Source organism: Brienomyrus brachyistius, chromosome 16 (assembly GCF_023856365.1).
Source record: "Brienomyrus brachyistius isolate T26 chromosome 16, BBRACH_0.4, whole genome shotgun sequence".
Classification (NCBI taxonomy): domain Eukaryota; kingdom Metazoa; phylum Chordata; class Actinopteri; order Osteoglossiformes; family Mormyridae; genus Brienomyrus; species Brienomyrus brachyistius.
In genome coordinates this window covers 21403048-21430131 of record NC_064548.1, presented here as the reverse complement: position 1 = coordinate 21430131, position 27084 = coordinate 21403048, and the positions used below count along the sequence as shown (strand labels likewise).

Below are 27084 nucleotides of genomic sequence, written 5' to 3'. Positions count from 1 at the left end.
ATACATTTCTGTCTGCATTTACTTTAAAATGACGCACAGAAAAGACCCGGCACTGATCGATGTTCCTGTTGAATAAATGGTAAATCACACACTTCAGCTGTAACGCGTCAGTAAGATGCTGATTTCACAATTGTTGATAATCAGGATCATCGATTGATCCATTTCCCAAACCCGCTGACGGGGTCACGGGAGTCAGGAGCCTACCTCCGCAGTTACGAGCACGCGGCAGGGAATGCGCCAGGACGCAGCACCAAAAGTATCCACACGATGACAATTTGGCAACTCCAATAAATCTCGGCATGTTTTTGAACTGTAAAGGGAAACCAGAGAACCTGGAGGAAACCCCACGGTGACATGGGGATAACAGGCAAACTCCACACACATGGAGCCAAGGCGGAGGTGTGAGGCAACAGTGTTAACCACGGCACCACCGTTTAGGTGATTGAACTGTTTTCCCAGAGGATCAGGCTCCGGACCCCCCCGCGACCCAATAGGATAAACGGATTGGAAAATGGATGGATGGATATATATATATATATATATATATATATATATATATATATATATATATATATAAATAAAACCAACACCAGCCCTCGGGGTGGTGAAAAGCAGGGTGGTGAACGCTTTGTGACTTAACAATTATCAGCACGATCATTGATCTTCATAGATCACATGTGAATAGGAGCAGCTTCACGCTACCTCATCGATTGCCGGCTGATGTAAAGCTACTGGAAGGGCTGCCCATGCTTCCAGGCAGAGGACGCGAGCTTCTCCAGCCCCACGTGTATCGAGACAGATGGTTTGAAAGCCAAAGGAAAATCCAAGGGCAGCAGCTAGAAATCTCCAAAGGAAGCTGACATTTTTGGATCAGAAAGTTTCCCGAATCATTGCCTGACATTGTCTTGATTAAAACGACCTTGACGGGATAACGCAAACAACCCCGGGGGCCGTTAGCAAAAGGCTCGTGGCACGAACTCCATTTTCCTCGCGTCCGGAATCATGTATTGTGGCCTGATGAGACCTATTGAGGTTTTCATATCTGATTTGTATGGAGTCAGAAGGATGGAGCTCAGGGGAGCCGGATACAGACCCGGGTCGCCATTTCGAGGGTGTTTCGTACCGACGCTCCCCTGCAGCGCCGGTTACTCCAGCGCGACTGCAGAGTGGCCTTACACAAGGACAGCGATTCCAAACGCCAGGAATCATCACTCCCAGCTTGTCGGCCTCTCCTCTGAACCCGAATCCGAAGGGTAATTTGTGATTTGAATATAAAGGAAATTGGAAGGAATTCATTTAAATAAATTTAAAAAGAAGTGAATATTAAAAAGTAAAAGGCTACATCTAAGAAGCCCCCCCCCCGTGCAAAAAAAAACTCCAGAACAGAATAAAACTTCCCTGACTGAGAAAAACTTTAAAGCACTAAACACTAACTGCAGAGTATGTGTGAATGTTTATTATTCTGAAAGAAAAGGTAATGTAAGAGCACCTATGGCCAATGACATTCTATTATTACTAAAGCATATATTTTTTTTTACATTTTATATAATCTATTTAATTAACCTTTCTCCAAAGTGGCGGCAAAAATGGAGGGCATTGTGGTTTTAATGTCTATTTTTCACATGACATAACCCGTTTCTCAGGGTGTCCTCTCATTTTTATTTACATTTTTAATTTAGCCTGTAGCTACACAGGTCCTACTGAGTTTTCCGAACATTCTGTGAAGAGCTATTTTAGCTGTATATGCGTTCTGTATTCGAGATGCCGTGCCGTTACTCAGAGCTCTCAGTTATGTGTTGGTTAAATCCCCTGACGAAATGATTATACTCCTCAGCCGGAGGATTACGACTGACACGGAAATGTGGTCGGGCTCCGCAGCGTGGCCCCTGTGCTTGGCACACTGAAGACACGCGACCGACAGACGTGATCACGCTTCCCCTCGACACCACGGCAGCGGCTGGATGCTTCCTTATTCGGCACGTATTTAAATTACTCATTTATTTATTAAGTGTGACTAACGAGATGCCACCAGCCCCCGAGACGATGATCATCTCCTGGTCCTGGGCTTCGGTCAGGGTTGTCTGTACATGGTCACCTATCTTGCGTTAGTTATAGATGAACAGAGAAACTTTTATAATTCTGTTTGATAGAAGGCTGAAGATCCCTGGAAAGAGAGGCGATAGTGTCCATCTCTCAGGTTAGCTGGGGAGCCAAAAATATCAGTTTCAAAGATCGGGGCATTTCTTCCCAGAAGATGACTCTGCCCGCTCATGATGTGAGCATCTCCTGATTGGTCACTGGTCCATTCCGCAGTTCTCTCCTCAGGTTTAAGGCTACTGGGCACCATGTAGAAATGTGGCTGCTTGCATGACCTTTTGCTCGGCTGCTTCTCGCATCTGTTGCCAGGCCTCCGGAAGTTGGAAGCCCGGCATCTCGCAGGAAATCCCCCAGTCATGTCAGCCAGTCACCCATTTAATGACACCCGGCCTCTCTGTCTGCCCTCTCCGCTCCAGCGCTAAGCTCCTCTCCCTCTCTGAGCCGACCATCGAAATTTCATATGAGTCCTGCTGCACTTCAATCCCACTGTAATCCCGCAATTAAACAGTGAGATCTCTCCCGGCCAGTTAATGCCCTGCCTGTGTACACTGCCACCCCAACAGAGCCTTCATGGGACAGGGGGCGGGGAGAGCGAGAGCGCTGTGGCTTTCCTTCAGGGTCAGTGGCCTCCATGCTGGACTTCTTTTTCTGCTGGACACACAAGATTACCCTCCGCCTCAGGAAAAGCTCTGCGTTCGCCTTTCATTGCCCCCCGATCCATGGCTGTTTGTGAAGGATTTACATTTCATTAACACGCCCTGCGATATTAATAATCCACGGGAATTTGACATGCGTCGGAAGGACACGGCAGGCAGACGGGGAAATCGAATCATCCCCCCCCCGCCAGCTTTGTCTGTCTGCCCGGCTCCCCCCCCCCACACCGCGCCAGTCATTTCCCGGCCCCCACGGCTGTGCTCCCCCCACCTGACGTCCTGGCGCTGCATGGTGTGGGATACAGAATCGCCCCTGAGCACTTTCACACTGCATACAAATTTGCTAATTCCCCATGGAGTCCGTCATAATTTGTCCGGCGTCGGTGAAAAGCGGAACAGTTTGCCACAAGGTGTTACTTTTTCTAGGATAGTTTGGGACGTGGACCGTGGAACGCATTCGAATGGGGGTGGGGGCATAAAGTCAAGTGCACCTGTCCGTTTGCTTGTGGAAGATTTAAACTTCTGCCTCTTCATTTTCTCGGAAAATGCCGAAGCCTGCTAGCTCCACTTTTTGTGATGCATGTTGCGATTTGGCTAAATCTGTCAATGACAATAACAATAGATAGTCTAAATATATGGTCCATTGGTAAATATCAACCCAACAATGGTCAGTGAGTTGTCAATATCAGTTTCCTTGCCTAAATTATATCTTTGTTTGAAAAAAACCACAGACAGAATTCAGGCCTTTATTAGTAAGTTAAGTTTCATTGGTTTGAATTAAAATAATTTGTATTAGTATTGATACTACAAAAGCATGCCCCCCCCACCCCCAGGCCGTGATCCATGCTGTAGGACATTGGACTTTGTCAGCATCCGGACTGAAATACAGTTGCATCTGGGCTGCACGATCGATCTAGCCCCCCCCCCAACTTGGCAAATTTAATTATCAGGGGACTGTCCCTGGTCGGCAAATTTTTGGAAGCAGTGGGCTGTGTCTTTGTGCTGCTGATGGAATTTGCCCCCCCGGGAACAGCAGCTGGGGTCCCTGCTGTAGAACACCCATCTTGAGGCTCACACCCCCTCACTGTTTGTGCCAGTAAATGTGTCACTTAGGATTCTGTTCCTGACCCTCCCCTGCTCACTTGGTACCACCAGCCCATCATGGCCGCCGCTCCCTCTGATACAGAGGATTCCTTTCAGGAGGGCTGTAAGCTGTGGGTTTCTTTGCTTTATGAGTTTAGGCTGCAAATCCATTTCAGGGTGGAAATCTATTTTTCTCCGCAGCACCGGGGAGCATGGGAAGGCCGCACGATTGGTCATGATGCGGCAGAAAGCTTTTTTTTTTGATCTGCGACGCAATTGGCTAGTGATTATCCATATAAAACGGCAAACAGCTTGAAATTAAATGCATAATTAGTCCAAGTCTTGTGGATTTAGTAACATTATTCAAGGAATTATTTACAGTTAAATTACCTAGCTAATGAAGCATGACTCTAGAAATGCTGTAAGATGTTCTGACTGCCTTAAACCGTGACCACAAAGAGTCTGAGCGGAAATGCTCTCCCCTTTGTCATTATTTACTTACTTTATTTAAGACTGGGCTTTATAGTTTTCATATAATTAAAATTTAATTATGTGAATGTAATAATCCTAAAAAGGATTGTATGTAACAGTAATATAATTACTGTAATGTAAGAATGGATGATATTGATTTAATTATGCATATTAAGCACACTGTTTGGCCGGCCGCACTCAGTCGTGAGACACACACTCGCCAAGGCGGGATTTCACATCCTCATCCGTTGATCGGACAGACGTTGAGGAGCCGGCGTGACAATTTCGGCAATGAGGTGCCGAGCAACAGCTTTCAGAATGCTGCCGTCTTAATGAGGAATACCGGGAATACCGGGAATACGGGAATACGGAACGACACAGAAGAGCAGCCCCGGTCTGTTTAGGTGACAGCAAAGAAACGGGACAAAGGCGCAAAGGGGACAGAGACGGAGTTCTGCAAATCCGAGTTTCTCCACCCCCGGTTCCTCCACCTGTTACAGGCATCCATCCACTCGCTGAGCCCCGGACACCTGGAGAGCAGCTAGATCCGGACGCACATCTGTCAGTCTGGCACAGATCAGACCCACCCCCCGGCCTGAGGCCGCGAACGACAGGGGTGCTCCAGGAAGCCCGTCGCTCTTAAGGACCGAGCGCCGCGGAAAGCCCAGCGGCCTGACAGGGAAATTAAACAGGACACGTGTAACGGTGGAGCTGCGGGGGCGTTGGAGCAGGTGAAGCGGGGCTCGATTCGTCTGCTGGCACCGACGGCGCCCGACCAGGCAGCCTTCTCTGCCTGTCCTCCCACTTCCTCACATCGCCAGAACCGCAGTCTGACTCATTATGAGACTCACCAAACCAGCAGACCTATTAAACCAACACAATTAACAAGCAGATCACCAGCTCCACCACTCCAGTGCTATTTACCAACTAAGAAAAAGATAAAATCCCCCATTTTGAACAAAGTATGACAGTGCTTTGTGTAATGCTACCACCTGGGCAGGCTCCAGTGTCCTGTTTTTATGGGCTCCCACTGGCTGGTGCTGATCCAATCAACGCTTCCTTTGCTCCAATCCCATGTCGCATACTTCGGCGCCCCCTGCCTTCAGCTCCTGGAGGTGCAGGCCATGCCGGTAAGCAGGACCACCATCCAGAGCAGGCCCTCGCTGTGCCGCCACTGCGGATCACAGTCCTTCACCCCAGTCTGAACCCCCAATGGCGCTCCATCCATAATAGGCCCAGCACCATCGCCCTGCCTTCCCCCTCTCTCAGGGCCTTCCTACTGTCTCTATCTGACTCCTATCTGCCTTCAGCTATTGCCTCTGTGTGTTATTACTCACCTCAAAGAATGGGCACATTTTCGCAGGTCAGTATCTATTTTAAACCCCTCGGTCAGAACAATCCCAAGCAGCCCTCCCTTGCATGCTGTTTATGCCTCTTCCACTTGATCGCCTTCCAGTCCTCCCCGACTCATCTGCACGACAGGTTTTGGATCTTTCTATGTCTTTACCTTAATCTCTCATCTCCCTTCATCCCTTCATCTGCTGAAACCTTAAAGAAGCCGCAGTCAGAAATGCAGAAGCACCCGTGGCCGCAGCGAGCACGCTGTCACTGCAGCTCACTCTTGCACGCCTCTTTGACTTTATGAATATTCGGAGTAACGTATTGTCTGCACGCAGTGCACACTGGGCTGAATCGCTAATGGAGGGGGGCGGGGCCGTAGTGGTGGTCACTGCATTTTTATTGGTTTGGGTCATGCGGCGGAGAAAGGGCACTAAAGGGAAAAAGTGTCTGGGGACAAACAGGTCACAATGGGCAGCGGCGTGAATGGACCAGATGACCAGAGATTGTGCTTCAAGTGACAGGCAAATATATATGGCTTACCGTCGACTCCAGAGCCTGATTCCGCATCTGGAAGAGAGATGGGAAAGGTCATTAGTGTGGGGAGGTGGTAGGTTAAGCTCCAGAAAGTACAAATCCAGACCAAGATTTTGTTCCAACCAGCTGAGTACCCTGTGACTGTCACTCTAGGTTCAACTGGCTGGGTGAAACAAAATCTTCTGGATTTCTACTTTACGCACCTCAACTTTCCACCTCTGGTGCTTTGAGGTTGTGGGATAGCATTAGAGCACTAAGGAAGGTACTGCGGATACGATACAGAGATGTGAGCACAGCCGTGTTAGAGGGTGATGCAGCAAAACGCTGCGCTCGACAGGTGGCAGGTGGGTGACAGGTGCCATAGATGGTCTACGAGCTCCTGGTTTGGAGAAAACAAGCTCGCCTACGTGACGGGGAAGGCCGCGATCTGGAAATGTGCTTACAGCTGCTAACCGGGCCAGCCGGCGGGCCGGGCTTGCTGGAAAAGCCTGGTGTTTGGCCGATGCAGGAAGCGCGTGAAATACTGTTCCGGTTACAAACGATGAGGTGTTCATAACATGCAAGGTGTTCATCTCACAACACCCTCACCGATGCCAAAGGAAGAATTCAATTTTGCTCCAGTTCTGTGAATTTATTTACACGATGCGCATTTTTGACAGCTTTGAGGCTGTGCCTAGCCCAGTCATTCCATAAACTGGCGTATTGTGTGGATCTATCAATCTAAAACGGCTTTAAACAAAACCCCCATTTGTAATATCAGTCATCTAAATAATACCCACCCGCTATGATCTGCCGTCATACGCCGGAATATGTCTGCAGATCATAGCTGTGTGGCTATTCCACCCCAACGCTGTTAACCTGCTAATGTGGGGGAGCGATAATCAGGCGCATGACCAGAGGTCATGGGACACAAACTGCGTGATGAGACAAAAATGATTACTGGATCCATGTGCATCATTTCTACATCTCGACAAAAGCCACACAGAAGTTTTCGCAGTTCGACGTGGTCGCTGACGATGCTGGTGCTGCCATAATTAAGGCATTTAATCAACCTTGTTTATATGTGTATCTAACATTTTACTAAAAGCCTCACATACTCTGTGTGTAAAGACACATCTTTGTTGTGACCTAAGCTGTCCCTCAAGGAGGTAATCAGGGTCATTCTCTCTATTATCCCCTTTATAAAGTGGTGGTGTGCAACCGAGCAGGTCACGAGTCACTGTCCTTGTGCAGCAGTTTATGGGTTCAAATCCCGTGGCCAGCAGAGTATTCATATCACTGTTAGGCCCTTGAGCAAAACCCTTAACAATAACTGCTTCTGAGATACTGCCTAATAGTGTTCTCTCATCCTCATGTCTGTGTTGCTCTGGCCAACAGTATTGTCTAAAGAAATAAAAAATATATTTTTACACTCCAGTCATCCATCATTCCCACCGTAAACTAAATTGCAATCTTCCATTACCTTTATTACCAGAAAACAACTGGCATTTCCTTAGGTAGTATTTTCTTAGCTAGTTTTAAACCCACTTCCAAGAAATGTCTACCTGTTTCGCTTTGCCGGAGAGCGGAGCAGAAAGTTAATGACTCTGATTATCATAGCTACACCATGAAGAATGAGACCTTTACCAAGCAGTCTATTTAGAAACACGGCCACTGCTGGGTTTGTCACAAACACCATTAAACTCAGGTGGATGCTAAGTTCACCGTACAAACTCGCTTTATATTTTCCTGTTAAGAAATACACAACAAGCCACAAATAGATTCTGGGCACATATGTTTGCTCTGAATTAAGCATCTTATTTATTTATTTATTTATTTATTTTTTTTGCAAAGGAATATTTTTGTAATAAGATAAAATCCAAGAATGTTTCTTAATGATACAGTGATGCACATCAACTTAGTGTGGCATAGAGATTACATCATCAATCATGTGCTCCTGCAAGGCATTCTGGGAAATATGGTTATCCTCTGTAAGTACCACCATTACTTAAATGAGACCTAACAAATGCAGGCAAACACATACATATTAAATCTCCTCATTGCTACATTTACAGCGCTTCCAGAACCACCCCAGAAATCCAGATTTGCTTTTTGAAAAGCAGGAACTGTACTGACTTTCCATCCATCCTGGAGAGGGTCAGGAGCGGGTTCCGGAGCTTATTAAAGGGCACTCATTCAGATATATATTTGTCCGTTACTGATAGAGTTTGCTCAGCAGTGTTAGCCCACCCCCGTGGGCTAGCAGAGTTAGCCTGGCTGAGCTTTTAGCCTCCCCCCAGTGTGAACAGTGGAGTCCCAGTGGGAGAGTCAGCTCTGTCTGACGGCAAGGCTGGCCGCTCCCCAAAGCATTACTCACGCACGGGAAACAGCTAAGCGGTACGTTCCTCAGCGGCACGTTTCAGCCAAAGTGCATCTCCATAATGCCTTGTTTGGGATTTAAACTCCCGACCCCCAGGTCACGACCCCCCTGGATCTACACCCCAGTCATCAGTCTGGTGACATCATCCGATTGGCGTGACTTGTTATGATGAGAGATTTCATTCAGCAGCCTGCATTGCTGGAGTTTGAGTTGCTCAGATCAATTTCTAAACCAATTACACTCAATCTGGCTCCTAATAGAGAATTTAATTCAGGAATGTCCTGGACTGATTGCCTTTGGCTGAGTTTAATATAACTCATCATTAGCGGCTGGGCCTGCAACTCCCGCTCTTATGGGTGAGTGGTTTCAGGGATTGCTCGTCCTTTATTTCGAAGAGATCAGTTGGAGTTCAGTAAGTCAGAGTTACATCAGTAAATCACTCTGTCCTCGTTTCCTCTTTGGGACATCGGGGCACCTTGAGGAGTCAGGAGGACACGCCCATGAGCCTCTGCGATTGGTCACTGATGCCATAGCTTTAAACCAATCAGTGAGGCCATCTGCCTTTGGAAATCCTCAGCCCCGCCCACCACACCTGTGAAAACAGCTGTCAGACATATGTGTGTGAAAACGACAGATCTGCCCCATGTCCAAGTTGATGCTCCGCACCATCGGGTGTCCTCGTGCGCTGTGTCAACTAGTGATAGGGGCGCAAAGACACGTGTCTGCCGGATAGCTCACAGGATGGACAGATGCCTCCCCCCAGCCCCGCCGTGTGGCCGGCCCCCGTATCGCGCTCCCCGCATCTTTGGCCCTGTTTGAGTTCGCATTCTTCAAAGGGCCTTGACCGAAACGGGCTGCAGGGACTGAGATAAGTTTCTAACTGCTTCATTAGTTCAAACTCAAGAAGGTCCCAGAAAGCTGGTTTCTGGACGGCAAGATTACATTAATCATCTGAACAACCTCTTAGAATTCCAGAGATGGTCTGTCCAGCACAGATGTGGGAAAAAACAGAGTCACCTTCTGTAATTTTGGCCATACATGCATTTTCAAAACTGTCTCTAGACCTGCTTGCATTACAGGATTAATTATTTTATTTTCACGGAGTAATTATTGTCTCCCTACTTGCAAAGGCTGGTATTTCTGATTCAATTATCATGCTCTTCTGTAGGAACAGTAAAGTCTAGTTTAAAAAATGTATTTATACAGCTAAGAAACAACATTGAGCAGTGATGTTAATGGGCTGCATAACTGTGTACATTATAAAACTGCAACAATTTCCAGCACTATTTCTAAATATGACGCAACTCCGGTGGATATATGAATGGGTAAATGATGTATTACCAAGGCTAGCATTGTCTATTTTGGTTAAGCTGCTGGGGTAATGTATTCGTAACACAGAATCTGTAATAGTTCCTCTCTTGGCTTTGCAAGTCGGCCTTAACCCGTATATAACCTGTAATGGTATTTTCGGAGGCACAGTAACATGACATTGATTTGTCACTCCGGAAACCACTTAGCATTCTGCTACATGCTCTTACAGTCCCGCTAATAGCCACCAGGAAATTAGACATTATGTAACAGAAAGAGAAATCTTCTAAACAACCTGAAATCATTTACCATGTGAGAGTGGTGATGGGATGGGTATTTCTGTTCATTTTTACTTGCATGTTAGCTGCTTTAAAGACAAGTCAGAAAAAATTATCCTGAACTTCAGTTTGTGAAACTAGGATGGGATCACGTGACATCTGGAAGAGAGGCCTTCATTACAGGTGGGTATTATTTCATTAGAGGTACTGCCTTTTGGGGCTGGGCTGATGGTGGACGCTGGGCGTAACCTACAGAATTATTATTATTATTATTAAGTCATTAAAAATAAACCAACATGTTGTTTTCGGCAGTGTAAGGAAACCTAAGCAGGCAGTTGGAATCACATCGATTTTGCACCGGCGTGCCTCCCCAGGTCCGTGTTCATTGGCTGCGGCCCACAATCAGGGATCTGGCAGGAATGACGTCATGGGACCCTGAGCAACCCCAGCTTTTCTCTCCTGGAATGGACCGTAGTCTCGTTATGACATCATGAGTCCAAAACAAGCTGTGCTACCAGGTATGATGGCTAAAAACAAAGAACACCATCCCCCCCCCCCCCCCCCGTCCTCCCAGTCAGGAAAGGGTTAAATATTACACACAGTGAAAACCACTATGACTGTGTCAGCTGCACATGTTGTTCATAAAAGTTCTGGCTGGTCAAATGACATGAAGCAGGAGTAGCCGGCATGTTGTCGGGTGGCATTCGCTGTGGATGGGGTCTCGTCAGACACGTCCCGCCTCGGAGCTTTTCCTCCCAGTTGGGGAGGGAACCACCTGATTCCACTAAGGACCTTTATTGAATCCATTTAGCTCCGTTTCGGAGCTCTTAGAGGCATAATGATAGCTGAAAACTCCGGACATGTTCCTGCAGGGCCGTAATTGAATAGGCCCACTGGTAGGTTGCTCATTCAAGTACTAAATTTAAAGCCAAGATTTAACCGTGAAAATCAGGGAAGAAACCGGTTATTAAACACACCCATAACTCTGCAAAAGTGTTGATGAGTCTACAGGATTGCATTCACTCTATGAGGCAGGTCTGTCCCAAAAAAGCCATTACTAAACCCTTACCATGTCCCCGGAACATTCTGAGAGCCTGTAGGGCCAAGCACGTGCTTATGAGGCAGTGTTCCCAATGCGGGAACCGTGATGCCTCTCATGGTCAAAAGGAAAGGACAGGATGGAGAAAATCGTACAGGAAAATCTGCTTAGGTCCACTGAACACCCAGAACTGGGACAAAAAGGAACCTTTCAGCAGGATAATGACTGAAAGCTTAAGGGCCGAAGCCAAGCTGGAGTAGCTTAACAGGAAGCATACGGATGTCCTTGAGTAGCAGAGTTAAAGTCCTGCGCGAATCCTGAGAAGCTAAACCGCAGCAGTGTGTGAAGCTGCCAGGACTCTGCCACGAAGGCTGTAAACGCTGTCAGTGTAGAGGCATGCAAGCAATCAGCCTTGTTTTTAATTTCCTGTACAGATCCTATTGCCATTTAGCCCATAAAAAATTCAAAACTGGCTTTAAAATAATTAATGCACATCCTTCTGTTCGGTAATGTATTTACATATATAAATACATATTATTTTCTTTGAAGACGGGGAGTTGGTGAGAATGAAATGAAGGCTCCGCCCCCATCTTAAAGGGAAAGTACGAATAAATGCATAAACAGGGCGTATTTGTTTTACGAATCCTTTAATATAGATTAATAAGAGGCAGTAGGGTGGCAGACTGCTGCATTAAGTGTGTCTCCCCTCCAGCTGGCAGTGATTCGACGTGGCTCTCGTGCCTTAGAGGCTGCTCCACTCTCTCGCACGTGTTCGGCTCCAGCCTTAATCAGGCTGCCAACCGCTCGCCCATCGCGTGCTGCTGGCTTTCATTTCTGTAATGAAGCAGTATTGCTTTCCCTGCAAGGCTGGCCGCATGTAGCTAGACTTTTTTTACTGCGCTGTCTGGACCTTGTTCCCAACCCCCACCCGGGATAGTCAGAGGCGCTGTCAAAAAGATTAGGCTTGCAGCCCTCCCCGTAATATCCCAAACCAAATGATTTCTCTAGCTTGTTTTCTTATACAGGGTATTCACCGTGCATTTAATTACATTAAGTCGTAAAATGCCGTTTTAAATAGGTACATTCTGGAGATTTATGCACATTGAAACATGCCACCTACTCTCACAGGATCGGGCCTGATTAACAGCTGCTCAAGATCAGAAATCAGTCATTTGTACGTTTTTACTGATGCCGGTGCCAAAGAGGGCCGTGACATTTAATGATCTTTGATTTTCCTCCGTAATCGAGGATAATCTTAGACCGCGCAGACATATCAGTTATTGCTCAATGATGATGATGGAAGTTGTATGGCTGCTGTTTTTCTACAAAGTATGCTTTGTGAACTCATGTTATTACCCATATGTTTATCCTCACTTTCACATTATTCCTAATTAGTGTCCTACCTCTGCTATTATGAAATAAGAACAAGTTACCGATTTAGTAGCAAAAAAGGAAGCTTTTCAAATTAAAAGAGACAATGCAAAAAGGATGAGAAGTACAGGCAGTCCCCAGGTTAGGAATGACAGCCATTCCATACGTCTGTCTTTCAGTCAAATTTGTAGGTAATTCAGAAAAAATAAATAATACAGTTCTCAATAATAATAATAATGACGATGATGAGGATAATAAAAATAATAATTATTATTGTAATATATCCAGTATTATTACTATTATTATTATTACTAAAAGTATCTACATATAGTACTGTAATGTACCTTGAGCCGATGATCTACTGAAACCTCGCGATGTTTTCACGCGTGTCACAAAATAGCCTGTGCGTTTGTTATTACGAAACATTGTACTTAACCTGAATTTTTAATACAATGGGCTTTATGGCAGTCTGTTCGTAAGTACGAGTTGTCCATCAGTTGGACGTTCTTAACCCACGGACTGCCTGTAAATCCAAAACAGATGCTACAGAAAGTGTCATACCACTAGCTTCTGGGCATTTTGGTTTGGTCTGTATAAAAAACATGAGGGTCAAAGGTAACTAGTTCAAACCAAGTTTCCCAACTCTGTCTGTTGAATAAGCAGAATAACGTACAAACTCATCATCACACACATATAGGCTTCATTATCCCATATAGGTCAGTACTACAGTTAAGAAAAAAATCTGTAACCTAGAAAGCATTATATTTGCTTTATTGTAAAATATGGGGAGCATGAAAGATACATTATTAGCCAACAGGGAACATCAGAGAGCACAGGGGTCAAGACAAAGCCGGCATGAAAATCCGAAAGCACCTAGAGCTAAAGCTGGCCAACGGGGAGCATTGGAAAGCGCCGATAATCCACAGGGGGCAGGAGGGAGCATAGCTGACCCACCGGAGGTGCCTCGTGGGGGGTGTGAAAGATTAGAGTTAGCTCACGCTGTGTGTGTGAGAACACGACCAGCCCTTGGGGATGTGATAAACCAGAGTTAGCTCGCAGGAGGCTGTAGGAAGGCCGTGCCACACTGACGCATCTCGAGAACCAGCGCTACACGTTCTCTCGGGGTTCAAGACGCAGAAATGGGGAAGGCTGGGGAAAGGCGAAAAGAACAGAGAATGAGAAAAGAAGGGAAGACAATTAAAGTGTCTGAGTCTCATTGATTCTAGACGGCCATTATCGGACTCAGCAATACCTTCATCAGAATACTAAAGCCGGCCGTATCGCACACTTAACGCTCACATCTAACCTGAGGATCAGGTGAGATGGAGGCGGTGGCCACGAAGCAACCAACTCTTCATCATCCCTGCCGCCATTACTCATTGCCACGTCACCGGCCCTCCTGCCGCTTATCTGAGATGTTCTGCTTAATTGGCTTCAATCCTGTGCTTCTCCCACCTGCCTTGGGGTGGGACGGGGGGAGGTGAGGGGGTGTTCATCAGAGAAGCAGTTCTGATGTCACGCTAGAGCTCCCTGAAGAAATAAACCCTGCCAAGAACCTCCCCCGCACAGCCAAGGGTATCTGCCCTCTACCCGTCGTCAGTGGCTTCCCTCCCGAATTGGCCTCTGGCCGCCTCCTCTTGGGGGGGGGGGGGGCTGCACGCGGCTGACCTGATCATACTCACAGGTTCAAAAACCGAAGGAATCCTCCTGACATTCACTGTAATGCAGTTCTGTGCAAAGCAAATAATGATGTTTAATTGTTGATCATGTTGGTGTAAAACGACGATATTTTTCCTGTCAAAGCGTGCCAGCCCGGTCAACTCAAACCCTCTCCTAAAATCCCCCCATTATTTGCAGCAACCATCCAGGACACCAATGTATTTTTTGACCCGACCACCAGCATACCGTGCTTGCTGGGGTAAGCCTCATCCAGTTATCTCACTAATTAAGGTAATGAGAGACCTGGTGGGGTACTCCAGTGAACACATGGAATGGCTGGGTGCCTCTGAGGTGACTTTGGGAACCAAAGCAGGGTTCATCTAGCAGGATATCAGTAACTTCTTGGAGAAAAAGAAATTCTTGATAATTAATAGTAACAAATAACTACCATATGCTGTAATATTAAATTATGTTTTTTTTTCTTAGCAAATATACATTTAACTGCCAAGATAAACATTTTGGTAGCACTATACTTGACGGGACACAGATGCTTAGTCATAACTTAATTAGTATTAACGTTAATACTGAAGTACAAATTATGAAGAAATCATGAACAAATATAGTTGCTTCTTGAGATAAGATGAGTCATGATTCATTAATTATGAACAAATATGAGATCAGTATTTAACTTGAGTTATTTATTGCTTGCTCCTTCAGTAGTTCACAAAGATTTACAGGGTTAATGAATACAGTAACTACCTGTATAGTAAAACATGCATCACAATTCAGGAATGTATAAAAAACATGAGATCTGTATGTGACTAAGACTTAGTTTGTGGTTAATTAATACATAAGTACATGTAGGAGTATAATACTATATTATTTGTGCCTCATCAAGTAAAGTGCTAGCAAGGTTTTCTTTGACTACCTTAGGCTTTTGCGCAGTATTGTATACGAGCGATAATTTTTATTGGTGATTTTAAATTTACAACAAAATCTGGACCCTGTGACTGCCATTAGTCTGTTCGTCATTGTCAGGGATGTGAGATGCAGAAAACACCATAAACCTTTGAGCATGGACCTGACCTCTTTCATTCCCTCTCAGAAATCATTCTTTTCCCCACGGTCTACGTGCAGTAGGTCTCCATAAATACATTTTTGTTCACAGTTTCATAGCCAGACTTTTATGAGTATATGAACACTTATTCCACGATACACACTAATGCAACTACTACACAGTGTAGCCCAATTGATCACTGTCACTGTAACTGAGATTGGGATTAAGTGATCCAATTAAAGAGGGTAACTAACAACGATGCCAAGAAGAGTGAAATCCTTTTCGAAAACAGCCAGTTATCTTCCTCCGCAGAGGTCTCGCGCGAGGTGAAGCCTTTACCCGCTCATTAATAAAGAATCATCATCACTGCGCATATCTAGGCTGACAGTGCTCGTAATTTCCATCCGCAAAAGTGTCAGGCGCATGAAAAATGGATGGAATCCCAAAGAGCTGAAGGCTAAGTCCTCGCCAGGCTGCCCACATCGCTGTTGAAAATGCACTTCTGCTCCCACGATTGCTTCAGCCACCGGTGCGTGTTGCCGGTCACCCCACTTAAATATGCTAATGTTACAGATTAGCATGGCAGGAGCTCAGCATTAGCAGGCCGATGAAGCATATATAATACGCTGCGATTTCCCACACAATAAACACGTTTTTCTTATATGGCAAATGTTCTATCCTGAGCCTCTTAGAAAATTGGCACGACGTATCAGTATTAAATACAGTGTACTGATGTTACATATATAGTTTCATAGTTTATAGTTAATACTTTATTATTATGTGTTACACATAAGTCAACTCGCTTATGCTTCTTTTTTGTAGATATAGTTATTACACTGCTTGAGCGTGAAATAGAGTGGAACATAGAAATACGACAGTAGAGGTAGAATTTCATACAAAATTTAGGGCTGGCCCTGTGCTTACCACAATGCATATTTTGTTTCTGGTTTTACTAAAACAATAAAATAGAACATTTCTTCTCTCCAGCACAGCATAAATGTATCAATGAAAGGGCTGAATGTTATAATCAGTGGGCCGGCTCTGCTCACAGAGCAATTTCCTTCAAATACATATGAAATTATCTGCTGATCATCTGGTGAGTAGATGAGACTCGCCGCTTTGGATGAGAAGAGGTTCTCTGGCCGCCGCGAGGCTCCGCGTCGAGGAACGCGACTTTCGGAGGACCCCATGCCGGAGTATATTTAAAACACACGCCGGAACGGTCCGGAACGGCGCTGAGCACTCCCCGGCTGTCCATAAATTACTGCCATGTGAACGGCGGGTAATGGAAGCAGCCAGAAGAGCAGAGGGTGATGGGAGTCCATGTGGCGTGCAGCGTGTGTGTCGAACGATGTCACTCGGCACGGCCTCGTAGATCACATCTGCCTTCCCCCTGGCTTCAGGCCACTCATTCAACACTCTGTTACGCTTCTCACTATATATTATCTTAATACTGGAAGTTCAGCTTCAAACAAATCATCCCCAAACTGAGAGTTGTTATGCTACTTGGATTCATTTTTTTTTAATCCAATCATCTTTCTTTATGACATCCTTTGGTACTGTGAATGAAAATCTTGAAGGGAAGATTTTTTTTGGGGAGACAGGAAATGTGCAAAACAGCTGTGTGTGTCAAAGGCAATATGGGAAATGAAAAAAGCATCCCTTGGTGTTTCTATATAGTGTTTATGTTTATCAGCTGTCTGACATTCCAGGCTATTTGGGACAGAGACGCTGTTTTCAAGGCTTCAGATTCAAATGATGATGCCACAGGAGGCTGGATTTCTAAGAAAGCCATGCCTGAGCATGTCAGGAGGACGGCTGGGGGACCTACCGACTGGACAGGCACCGTCTGACACCACCAGAACCTCCGTCTGCAGCTTGCAGGCATCCTTCCTCAGGTAGCACTCGTTCTGGTAGTTCTCGTTGTTGGAGCCGCATACGGGGACATAATCGTTGTTGCACTGGGGAGGGGGACAGGAGGAAACGGGGAGGGGGGGGGAGGTCAGCCCGGGTTACCGTGGGAGATGCAGAGATGGGTAGCATTTCCCATGCAGGGAGGTGGTAGGGTGAGAGAATCGATCATGACCCACAGATCTTGTCTAAGCGGGGAGGGTGGCCTTCCACCACAATATTAATCACGCGTCCCTCACGGGGAGCATGCAGACGTGAAATTACTAATGTGAGTTTAGAGAGGGGAGAGCAGCGCGAAGGACGAGAATCAATCAGACCCAAAGATGCTCCAGATCATTCCAACACTGTTCTGTTGTGCTGCGTCGAAGCAAAAAGGCCCCCAAACCCTCCGCGGCAGAATGCCGTCAACCCCCACAGTGCTGACACACACGCAGCTGTCAGGCCGCCTCAGACAGATGTCCTTCAAGGCGCTAATGGCCATCAGCAAGGTGCAGACGCACATTCGACGGGTACCACCCGAGCTAAAGGGTTAATACTCAGAAAAGGAATAATAATAATAATAATAATAATAATAATAATAATAATAATAATAATGTCATGGAGACAACCCCAAAATGAAGTTGGCAAGTTAACAGAAAACCAGAAGGGGAGTCAGACAGGAGAGATGTGGGACCCTGGTGTCTGCTTTCTTAGACCATGTGTTGAAGTTTAGTCAGGTCTGTGGGAGCCAGCAGGTCATTATTAAAGTTGAGAAGTCTACATGGGGATGGATAGGTGTGATAATCTAGCCTTGTGGTGTAAACTCAAGTCTAGAAATCTTACAGGCCTCACAGAATCTTCAGAGGACATTTAGTTCCAATTTGTAATCGTGGAGCCCATTAATATCCCAAAATGTAACCTCCCCCAGGTGTAATCCTGCTGAAGCCTGTACCCACTCCCCGCTGAAGGCACCAGGGGGAGTTTCACCGCCTCACGTCTTCTCCCCCCTGGAGCCCCATATACCCCAAGTACATCATCAGACATGACGAAGGGTGGATTCTGACTTAGCCAATAGGGAGATTATAAAAACAACTATGCCATGGATTTGGGACCTGAAATCAATTTGCATTCATTGTTTTCAGCTGAGAGGAAACACAAAGCGAGGCTGCTTAGAGCCAGCTGGCAGCTGATCACAAACTTAGTCCCAGCCATGGGAGAGAGAGGAAAGCAGAGAGGGAGTGCATGGGGGGATCACAAAACAGAAATGAGCTTTCTTTGCCCATATGGTCCTCCTTGTTCAGTCAGGTTAAGGTGAGGCATGATGCAACACCAAGAAAGATTTCTGCTCTCTCTTGAAGACAGCATGCCTCCCGCAGAAGCAGTCCCTTCTGTGCCCACCCAGCCAGGGGTATTTAAACCTCCAGGGGTTGCTTTCATGAGCTCCGTTCCGCTCAGCTCTTAAAGCGCCTTGTGCAAAGGAGCCAGTCGATTATGCAGCGCTGCTATTTTTCACCTGGCAGGAGCTCGTAATCCTTCTACGCAGCTGGGAGGCACCGCGCTGGAGAGCAGGGGAGGATGCACGTCTTGGAATCGTAGTGCAGATGTTGAGGAAACAAGGAACTGTGGAAGATACTCAGGAGGCATGGACTGGTAAAGTCCAGGAGGAACATTGAGAAGATGGATGGATGGATGGATGGATGAGTCAAGAATAATGTTTTTGGAATTCAAAAAGGACAAACGGAGGAAGAGTAGCCCTTCCATATGTACATGTACGAGAAATTGGTTCTGGTTAATCTGTGAGGATTCGAATCTCTGAGGGTCCTTCATGGATTGACATTTGGTCTGACATTATTAATGTGCTCTTCTGAGCAGACTGAGTGCTGCTTTTATTCCTGATTATTATGTCACAGTAAAATCACTAAGAGTCACTCAGTTTTAGCAGCTTATGTCATGTGTGCATCCAGACTCCCCACAGACACCTCATGAGAGACATGCACTTCCCCCTGTAGCCTGCAGGGGCTGCTGTGGATCTGAGATGGTGAGCCTGGGTTGGAGCACATAGTCATTAGAAGCACAAAATCTGCCTGTTGAAAGAGAGGAGAAGGCAGAAGGGAATCTCATTAGCTATCGGCGAGTAGACAACGGGCCTGCTGGGCAGCGTGATTCTCACTGGTGTCTGTGCAGGGGACGGATGGCAGTGTCTGCGCAGACGAGGAACAGTGGTGTCTGCACAGGGAAGGGATAGTGCACTGGGAGCGGACAGTGGTGCCTGCATAAGGGACAGACTGCCACGGCGGCAAAGTAGCAAACTTGCAGCTATTTAAATATATGATTAATGTCACACTTATTTCCTCTTGGGCGAGAGGAAGGAGCTTCATTGCAAATGAACTGGGATCAGTTTGATCTTCCGTTCTCTCTGGGAAAAAATGGGGATCCGAATTTTAATGCATCTGAAGGCATCTTCTCTCTGAGAGCAGCCTGGGAAGCTGTTGTTCCCTCCTGGGGAGGTGTCAGGTTCAGCCCGATGGAAAAGAAGCCCAGCATGATGAAGCTGCTGTGTTGTTGGAGGGTGGGGGCAGGGGGGGGTGGCGGCAGGGAACCACGGGCACACACGCTCATGCTGACATACGTGGGCAAGCACACACAGGCTGTAACACGCACACACAAGCACACAACAGTTTCAAATATTGCTACAGTACCTCCCCTAACACTCTCTACAGGAGAACTGCTATCAACGCTGGTGGAGATGGAGGACTGCTTTGATGAACTCCACCCTTGCGGCCATCCAGTCTCTTTCGAATGACTTTATCCAGAAGTGGATAGTAGAGGTTCGTTCAGAAAGTACAATCCAGACCAAGATTTTGTTTCAACCAACCAGCTGAGTACTCTATGGCTGTTACTCTTTATGCTTAACAGGTTGGTTGAAACAAAATCTTGGTCTGGATTTGTACTTTCTGGATTTGAACTGTCCGCCTCTAGCTGTGTTCACCATTCACCCACATCCAGGTCAGTTCCACTGAACTTCACTGATTTCCGTTCACTTCAGTCTGGATCCATCAGAACATCTCTACCTGCTTCTCCTTCCCTGTCCCTGTCTCCGCCATCGTCACCTAACCTCCTTCCACCATCCCGCATCGCAGACTTTCATCTACCGGATCCCACCCTACCACCTCCCTTTCCTTCAAACAGAGCTGCACTATAAAAGGGATACAAGAGGAGAGCAGTAGATGTGTATGGATATCACAGGCCTGTTTGATGACGCGTGTGTTTTTAAATAAAAAGGCTTTTAGCAGAGCTGCTCCCTGCTTCTGTCTGTGATCTCCTCTCATGCAGGCCTCTCTGCCATTACACACATAGAAGCCTGAAATGCTCTCAAACACACACACACACACACAGGCAATCTCATACAGCGAGTGAGGTGAAGATCTGAGATGCTTTACGACGAACGAACTGCAGCAAGCGCATCAAAATTCATGCAGTAATCCAATCGTGGAGATAGCATTCCGGAAACAAGTTATTGCCCTATCGCTAGTGAAAGCTGGTGGTAAACGTCGCCGTACTAAATATGAGGTAGTAGTACTTGATTCACGGGGGGGGGGGGGGGGGTGACATGTTTATTTACAAACCTTCTCCTGAGAGGAGCATTTTGATGATGGTGAACCACTGTTCCCCCCCCCCTCCACATTTATTGTAAACGTGTCCTTATTGCATAATGTGCGGTTTGGGTTTTAATTGAAGTGACTCACTGGCGCACAGAATGTCGCCCTGCAGTTCCAGGCGAGAGCTGAGGGCTCCCCTCAGATGTGACACCAGGCTGCTATCCCCCTTTCGTCAGCTACAACAGGAGGGAACGAGCCGAGGTGTTGAGGGGAGCCATCGTGTCATCTCGTTAACTTCCTGCTGGAGGGACATGATGACCGCAAACTACAGCAGACACTTTTAAAGGGGTGGGGGGGGGGGTGGGGGAATTAATAATCACTTGGCTGTCCCCTTGTGCAACTCCAAATGGAGTTCTGTTCCTCCATCTTCACTCTATTTAGAACTAGGGCAAGACAGCAGCCCAGCAAGGTAGGGGTCCACGGGCCACTCTGGCTGGTGATCAGCCAGTGGGAAGATGCTGACGTAAATCTCACGTTCCAGCACATGTTTTCATATCTGTGCTCGCATCTCCGCTGCAGGTTCTCAGCCTTGCTGTCTCGTGCAGTTTCCAGAAAACATTTTGCCGCAGTACATTTATGACTTGAGCCACAAAAGGATCGGCTTTTCCATTATCATGCTGATTTCATTTACTCCCCCTTGTTCATTTAGAGTAGTTTATGAAACAGCTTGCTAATCCTCTTTGAAAAGAGCGATAGATACTCAAAAGGCTATTCATCACCTGGGATCAAAGGCTAAAAGAATCACAAATATTATATCATTTAAAGTCGAGCAGCAAATGTCAGGGAATGCCGTGTCGCTCCTCTTTGGAGCTTGTGGGTTTTCGTCTCTGCTTTTACAGCCCAAAGACCAACACTAGCTGCCAACATTCACTGTTGTAATGATTTCCTCAATATCTGTGAGAAAATTACCTCGAAGCTAAATGCTACTTCGCTGCCAACCTCCAGTCCAGCTGTTTGGAAACCTCCATTTAGGCCCATCAATATAGGGGAATCGGTCCTATTCACACTCAGTCTCAAATGAGTGAACATCTGCAGGCGGGCAAGCGCTCATACTCAAGGGTGCTGTTCCACTACACTCCGTTGTGAGATAAAATACTGTAATACTGGATACTGTGATGCAATAACACAGCGACATGGATTTTCTGTCTTAAAGGAAGTATCACAGTACCAAATATCACGTGATTTAAGACCACAGGGCAAAAATATTGGCATATGCATGACCTTAGTATCTCCAGTGACATGTTAAAATAGGCCAGACCAAGTATCTATCACCATTCGTGTACCACAGGGAACAAAAACGACTTCAGCCTTTTTAATATTATGCACGGGAAAAGGAATGTATTTCTTGAATTCCACAGAGCAAACACTTTGTAAGGATCATCTAAAGAGGTTCTGGTCTGTTAGAGTGCAAGAAGTGAGGAACAGCAGATCCGTCATCGAGAACAGCAGCCCCCATGAGCACCTTTAATATTTATTTATGTTTGAGTAATTTTCTCAAGCAGGTACATTGACTGATAGTAGGGGAGCATTGGGCCCAATACAGCACTCATGTATTCATACTCCTCTTTGACACTGTGTCGATACCTATAACTTATACCATATGATGATGTATCATTGACATCATTAACAAGCAAAATGTTATGGTGGGGTATGGCACAGGGAAGGACTATCCACAAAAGTCTCTTCAGCAAAACGACCACGGAAGTAGGCACATAGAGGATACACAGCTACGAACACCAGAGCTACTACAACGACTCACTTACAACAGACTACAAGTACCATACAACTTTAAACACATACCTACTATTGAGTCACTATCTTGACAATAACTAACAATGACTGACTGACGAATGGAATGAGTGGAGGCACTTCAATCAACACAGGTTTACAAGGGCTAACAAGGGGCAGGTGTGGACCATAACAAAATCAACCAATCAGTACAGGAATGGGGCAATATAAAATAAGTGGAATAAATTACAATTAACAAACAGAAAGACTAAGGGTTAATAACACTAGGAAAGACATAAGAACAGAAGAATAGGCAGAACAAAATGAAACAAGACATGAGCAGGATAAACAAAAAACAAGGACACAAAGCAAAGACAAGAACAGGCGCAAAGGAAAACAGTAAACCAATAAGTATTAAATTACTGGTGAGCCTGGCCTCTTGCCACTTGAACTCACAACTGGAGGAGTTCAGCATCTCAACTGCTCACTCAACCCATTGAGCTATGTGGCAGCCAGGGGAGCAGAGAAACACACTAAGGGCTGAAGGGCTACAAGACAGAGAGGAGGAAGCAGGATGACCAGCGACACCTGCTGGCCAAAATGTGGCAAGACACATAGGACAGGGTCAGACAGGCAACAACCCTGACACAAAATAAATGGGACCACAAAATGACCGCAGTGTGGAAGTATTTCAAAAATAACGGAATAACGAAAAAAATCTCTTGTATAGAAATGTTTTTCATATATATTACTATTTTTATTTAAATTACAGACCATGCATATGATGTTAACAGTAGAGTTAACTATTACTATAAATAATAATACTTTCTTCCAAGCAAGAGTCTCATTGTATTTTGTAACTTTCTCAACTGTACAAGTAAAATAGTGGTACTGGTTTCGGTGAGTACCAATAAGTGAACATAAGTACTCATACTCAGTCAGGGAAAAAATGCTATTGATGCATCCCTCTCTGATAGACTATCCCTTTTCTAAAGTTGGGAATAATGGATGTAAAACACTTCAAAGGGCTTGAATCCAGCGGTTCATTGAATATATTTCAACAGGAAAATAAATCCTGCTTTAAGTTAATTATATGCGAATGCTATCAAGGATATGTGGACGTACACGCTCATTATGACAGTGATCATCGCATGCTATGGGAAGCTGCTGTGGGGGGCTCATGGCAAAGATGTCAGTGATGCTGTCCAAAGCTCTACTCTGTAGACCTAAAATAGCTCAGCATTAATGAGAGGGTTAAAGGCACTGAAAAAATGGGTTTACTTATAACAGTGATGACAACTACATCTCTTATAATCGAGGAACGGATTAGAGATGGATTTTTAATTCATCATCCGAATACAGTTGTGTTTTCATTTGAACATGCATAGTTAATAGACCATTTTAGAAATTAAACGCTAACAATGCTTTTTGTAAATAGGTGTTGACATGATAATGGATCCCCAGAAATTAAAAACTAAAAAAAAAAAATCAATCTCTCCAACCTTTAATGGGACCTTAATTTCTTCATTTTATGTGATTGAGGGAAAAAAATGAAAACTTTGTGACAGATTAATTTAAATAAAACAGTGACAGATTGGGCCACAGAGGACTAAGATGACATTGACTGGGTAAAACCAATCAATGTGGATTTTTTATTATTAAAAGGTATTTAAAATCTTCAGAAAAATCCCTGGTCTAAAAGAGTGCTCAAATGTTTACCAAGAGAAAAAAAACACACACACAAAAACAGGAAAATATTTACATAAGCTACACAGGGATAAAGAAGAACTCTAAAGGATCAAATTCAGCTTAAACTCTTTGGAGTCCCAAGACTGAACTCAAAAACGTGAATATGCTCCCTAAATAAAATTAACCCCGAAACCTTCTCCTCTGAATCACCAACTTAAGCGATGCGCGGTAGCACCTGTGTGCTCATTAATCCCCTCTTTCACATCTCGCTCCCAAATTAAGCACCATCGGCAACGAGGGCAGCCAGTTAAGCTCATCAGAAGTCCTCCTGTCCCTCTCACACCATCTTCTCATCCGCGTCTAACTTCAAACAAATAGAGGTTAAGGCTGTGAGCCCTTCTGCACTTTGCCCTGCATGGGGACACGTTTCCTGACCCCCCAGATCACAACCATCTACCTCCGGATTACAAAGACGTCCTCTACAAGCACTTTGTCGCGGAGAGCATAGCTGACATCGATCTCTTCCAGCTGCATCTGGCTGATGGAGACCATGGAATACCACTGCTACCCTGCTCCTGCCAGCGAGTCCTGGTGCAGGACAGCATCAGTCCCCTGCCCCCCCCCCCCCAAGATAAACCTCGGCCCACAATTTGGGCTCCTCTGGATCTCAGACTGAGGCAGGTGGCCTGTGCTTAAGCCTTTTGGCCATAGGGCTCCAATCTCATGGCATAATCTTCACCAACCTCTTCTCAGCTTACTGGCTGGTTTGATGACACTTAGGGTAGCAGACGTGACAGAGGAATTAGAAAATGATGGTTGAGTGAAAAACTGCGACTCATTTTGCAACTGGAAGAACCGTAAATTTAATTACAACCCAACTGCATGTCAGAATGAGTTTGCGGTTAAGTTTGTTTTCATTTAAGTCCACCATTTTTTGACGTGTAATAGTACCTACACTCTACAACATATATTTGAGAAATCACATTTTGGTCATTATGGTGTTTCTGTTTAACAAAAATAAAATAAATATCAACCATTAGTAATGAGCATTACCACTGTAGTCAGGCACCATGGCAAAACATGATCCTCTAAGATACATAGATACTTCAAAATAATACATTCATCAAATATTATCCTTAAAAATGTACTGTAATATATATAAAATATACTAATTATACTATGCTTCAAATGCTGTACTTAGTGTGTGTATGTGTGCTTGTACGTGCCCTGCAATGGACTGTTGTCCCATCCAATCCACGGTACAGTCTTCAGGCCTATTGATGACCCAATCCAGGAAAAGCTAACCGGAGCTTGATGGAAGGATGGATTCCTTGCAAATAATATTGTATAGATTTAAAATTATTTATTAAATCATCATATAATGAAATTAATTCATTATATAATTCAACTGCAATTCATTATAATTTGTTCTATTCATTAATATTTATAATGAATCACAATCATGATAATGCTTCAAAAGGTAAAGTGAACATTTTAATGCTACACAGGGCACATTAACATCTGCCTTAAAACAGGGGTCTATCGGGGATTTTGGGAGGAATTCGTTCATTTCTAAGATTAATCGATTTTTGAGCAATCCTGCCTGTGTGCCTCGCGACTCTATCCCAATGACGCTGGCCCAGTACAAAATGACTTGGAACAACAGGAAGGGGGACAGCCATTGAATGGGGAGGGAGAGAGAGAGAGATGCACTGGCCATCACTCGGCATATTTGGCAGTCAGAAATATCTGGCCCCATCACTAGGAAGCCCTCTACACACGCCTTTCTGAGGAGGGATGTCTTGCTCATTTAATATCAATTTTATGAATGTCACCAAATTGATACACACTGACTTCTCAGAGCCGAGCCGAGCCAGGCAGGGCGAGCCTGGTCCGACCCAATCTCCCCTGATAGGCTTTCTGTTTCCTCTGAAATGCAGCCTCGCTTTGGTCTCCTTCCTTTCCTCTCCACCCGGCCCCAGGTTTGTTTTGCGCTCCCGCCCAGCACAGCACGTTTACGCAGGCTCGCTCCGAGCTAATTATCACGTAGAGCTTTTGCTTGGTGCCGCCGAAAGCAGCTGCTGCTGGACGGCGCAGGCCGCCCGTATTGTGGACAGACTTCCAGCACGGACCCTGTCGGCCTCGTCAAGCTTGGAGCTTGTAGAAAATCCCTAAAAATAAGCTCCATGCATCTGTGCTACATTAAGCAGGCTAATCGATGCCTCGTCATGGCATATAGACTGCTGTTTCTTATTTGTAAGAAAAAGCACATTACAAGATCAAACTTCAAAAATCCCTGCGTTTCCTGAGCAACGCCCTTCTCTACTCTCTACGCCGTGGTACCCCCCGTGATCTCATCCTTCTGTACTACCACTCCTCAGTGCACACACTCTGTTTCCTGTAGCCATACCTCAACCGACCCCCCCCCTCCACACACACACACACGGCCCAACACCCCTGGCCCCCGTTTGCAGCAATCACACAAAAGCGGTCACGCCGCTGCCCCGGGTTCTGCCAGCACCCCCCTCGAGAGGCTGCCCCCAGGAAGTCCGATCAATACCGTCCCGGTGGCTACATGAGCCGCCCGATCTGAATGGCATCCATTCATAGATCAAACCCATTCCCTCTCCACACAGACAGGGCACATTATGCACAGGAAGGACGCCAGGGTGCAGCACTGGTCCCAGGCCGTAACTGGATCATACTTGATGAATTACTGCACTTAATGGCATAAAGACAAGCTCTATCAGGCCAGAGGCTGAGCCGCCGTGACGTCAAGAAAAAAAAAACAATTCACAAGGCGCGATAAGGCTCTGAGCCTCCCTGGCTATATTAGCATCAGAAGAACATTAATGTAGGATGCTAACA

At 45.7% G+C, this 27084-nt stretch overlaps 1 protein-coding gene and 1 long non-coding RNA gene across 3 annotated transcripts in view; one reads left to right on the top strand and one right to left on the bottom strand.

Annotated features, from left to right (window-relative positions):
• The window catches only part of tmeff2a (transmembrane protein with EGF-like and two follistatin-like domains 2a), a 58045-nt gene that overhangs the window by 14074 nt on the left and 16887 nt on the right, over positions 1-27084 (bottom strand). For both annotated transcript variants that reach the window (XM_048978870.1, XM_048978871.1), the window contains exons 3-4: positions 17082-17211; positions 6186-6212 (exon numbers count right to left, since the gene is read on the bottom strand). In XM_048978870.1, the coding sequence (XP_048834827.1) occupies positions 6186-6212; positions 17082-17211 (157 nt within the window). The remainder of the gene's footprint in view (positions 1-6185; positions 6213-17081; positions 17212-27084) is intronic.
• On the top strand, positions 10025-17113 carry LOC125709895 (uncharacterized). Its single transcript, XR_007382861.1, has 3 exons — positions 10025-10307; positions 10499-10642; positions 16963-17113. It is a non-coding gene; the product is annotated as an uncharacterized LOC125709895 (long non-coding RNA).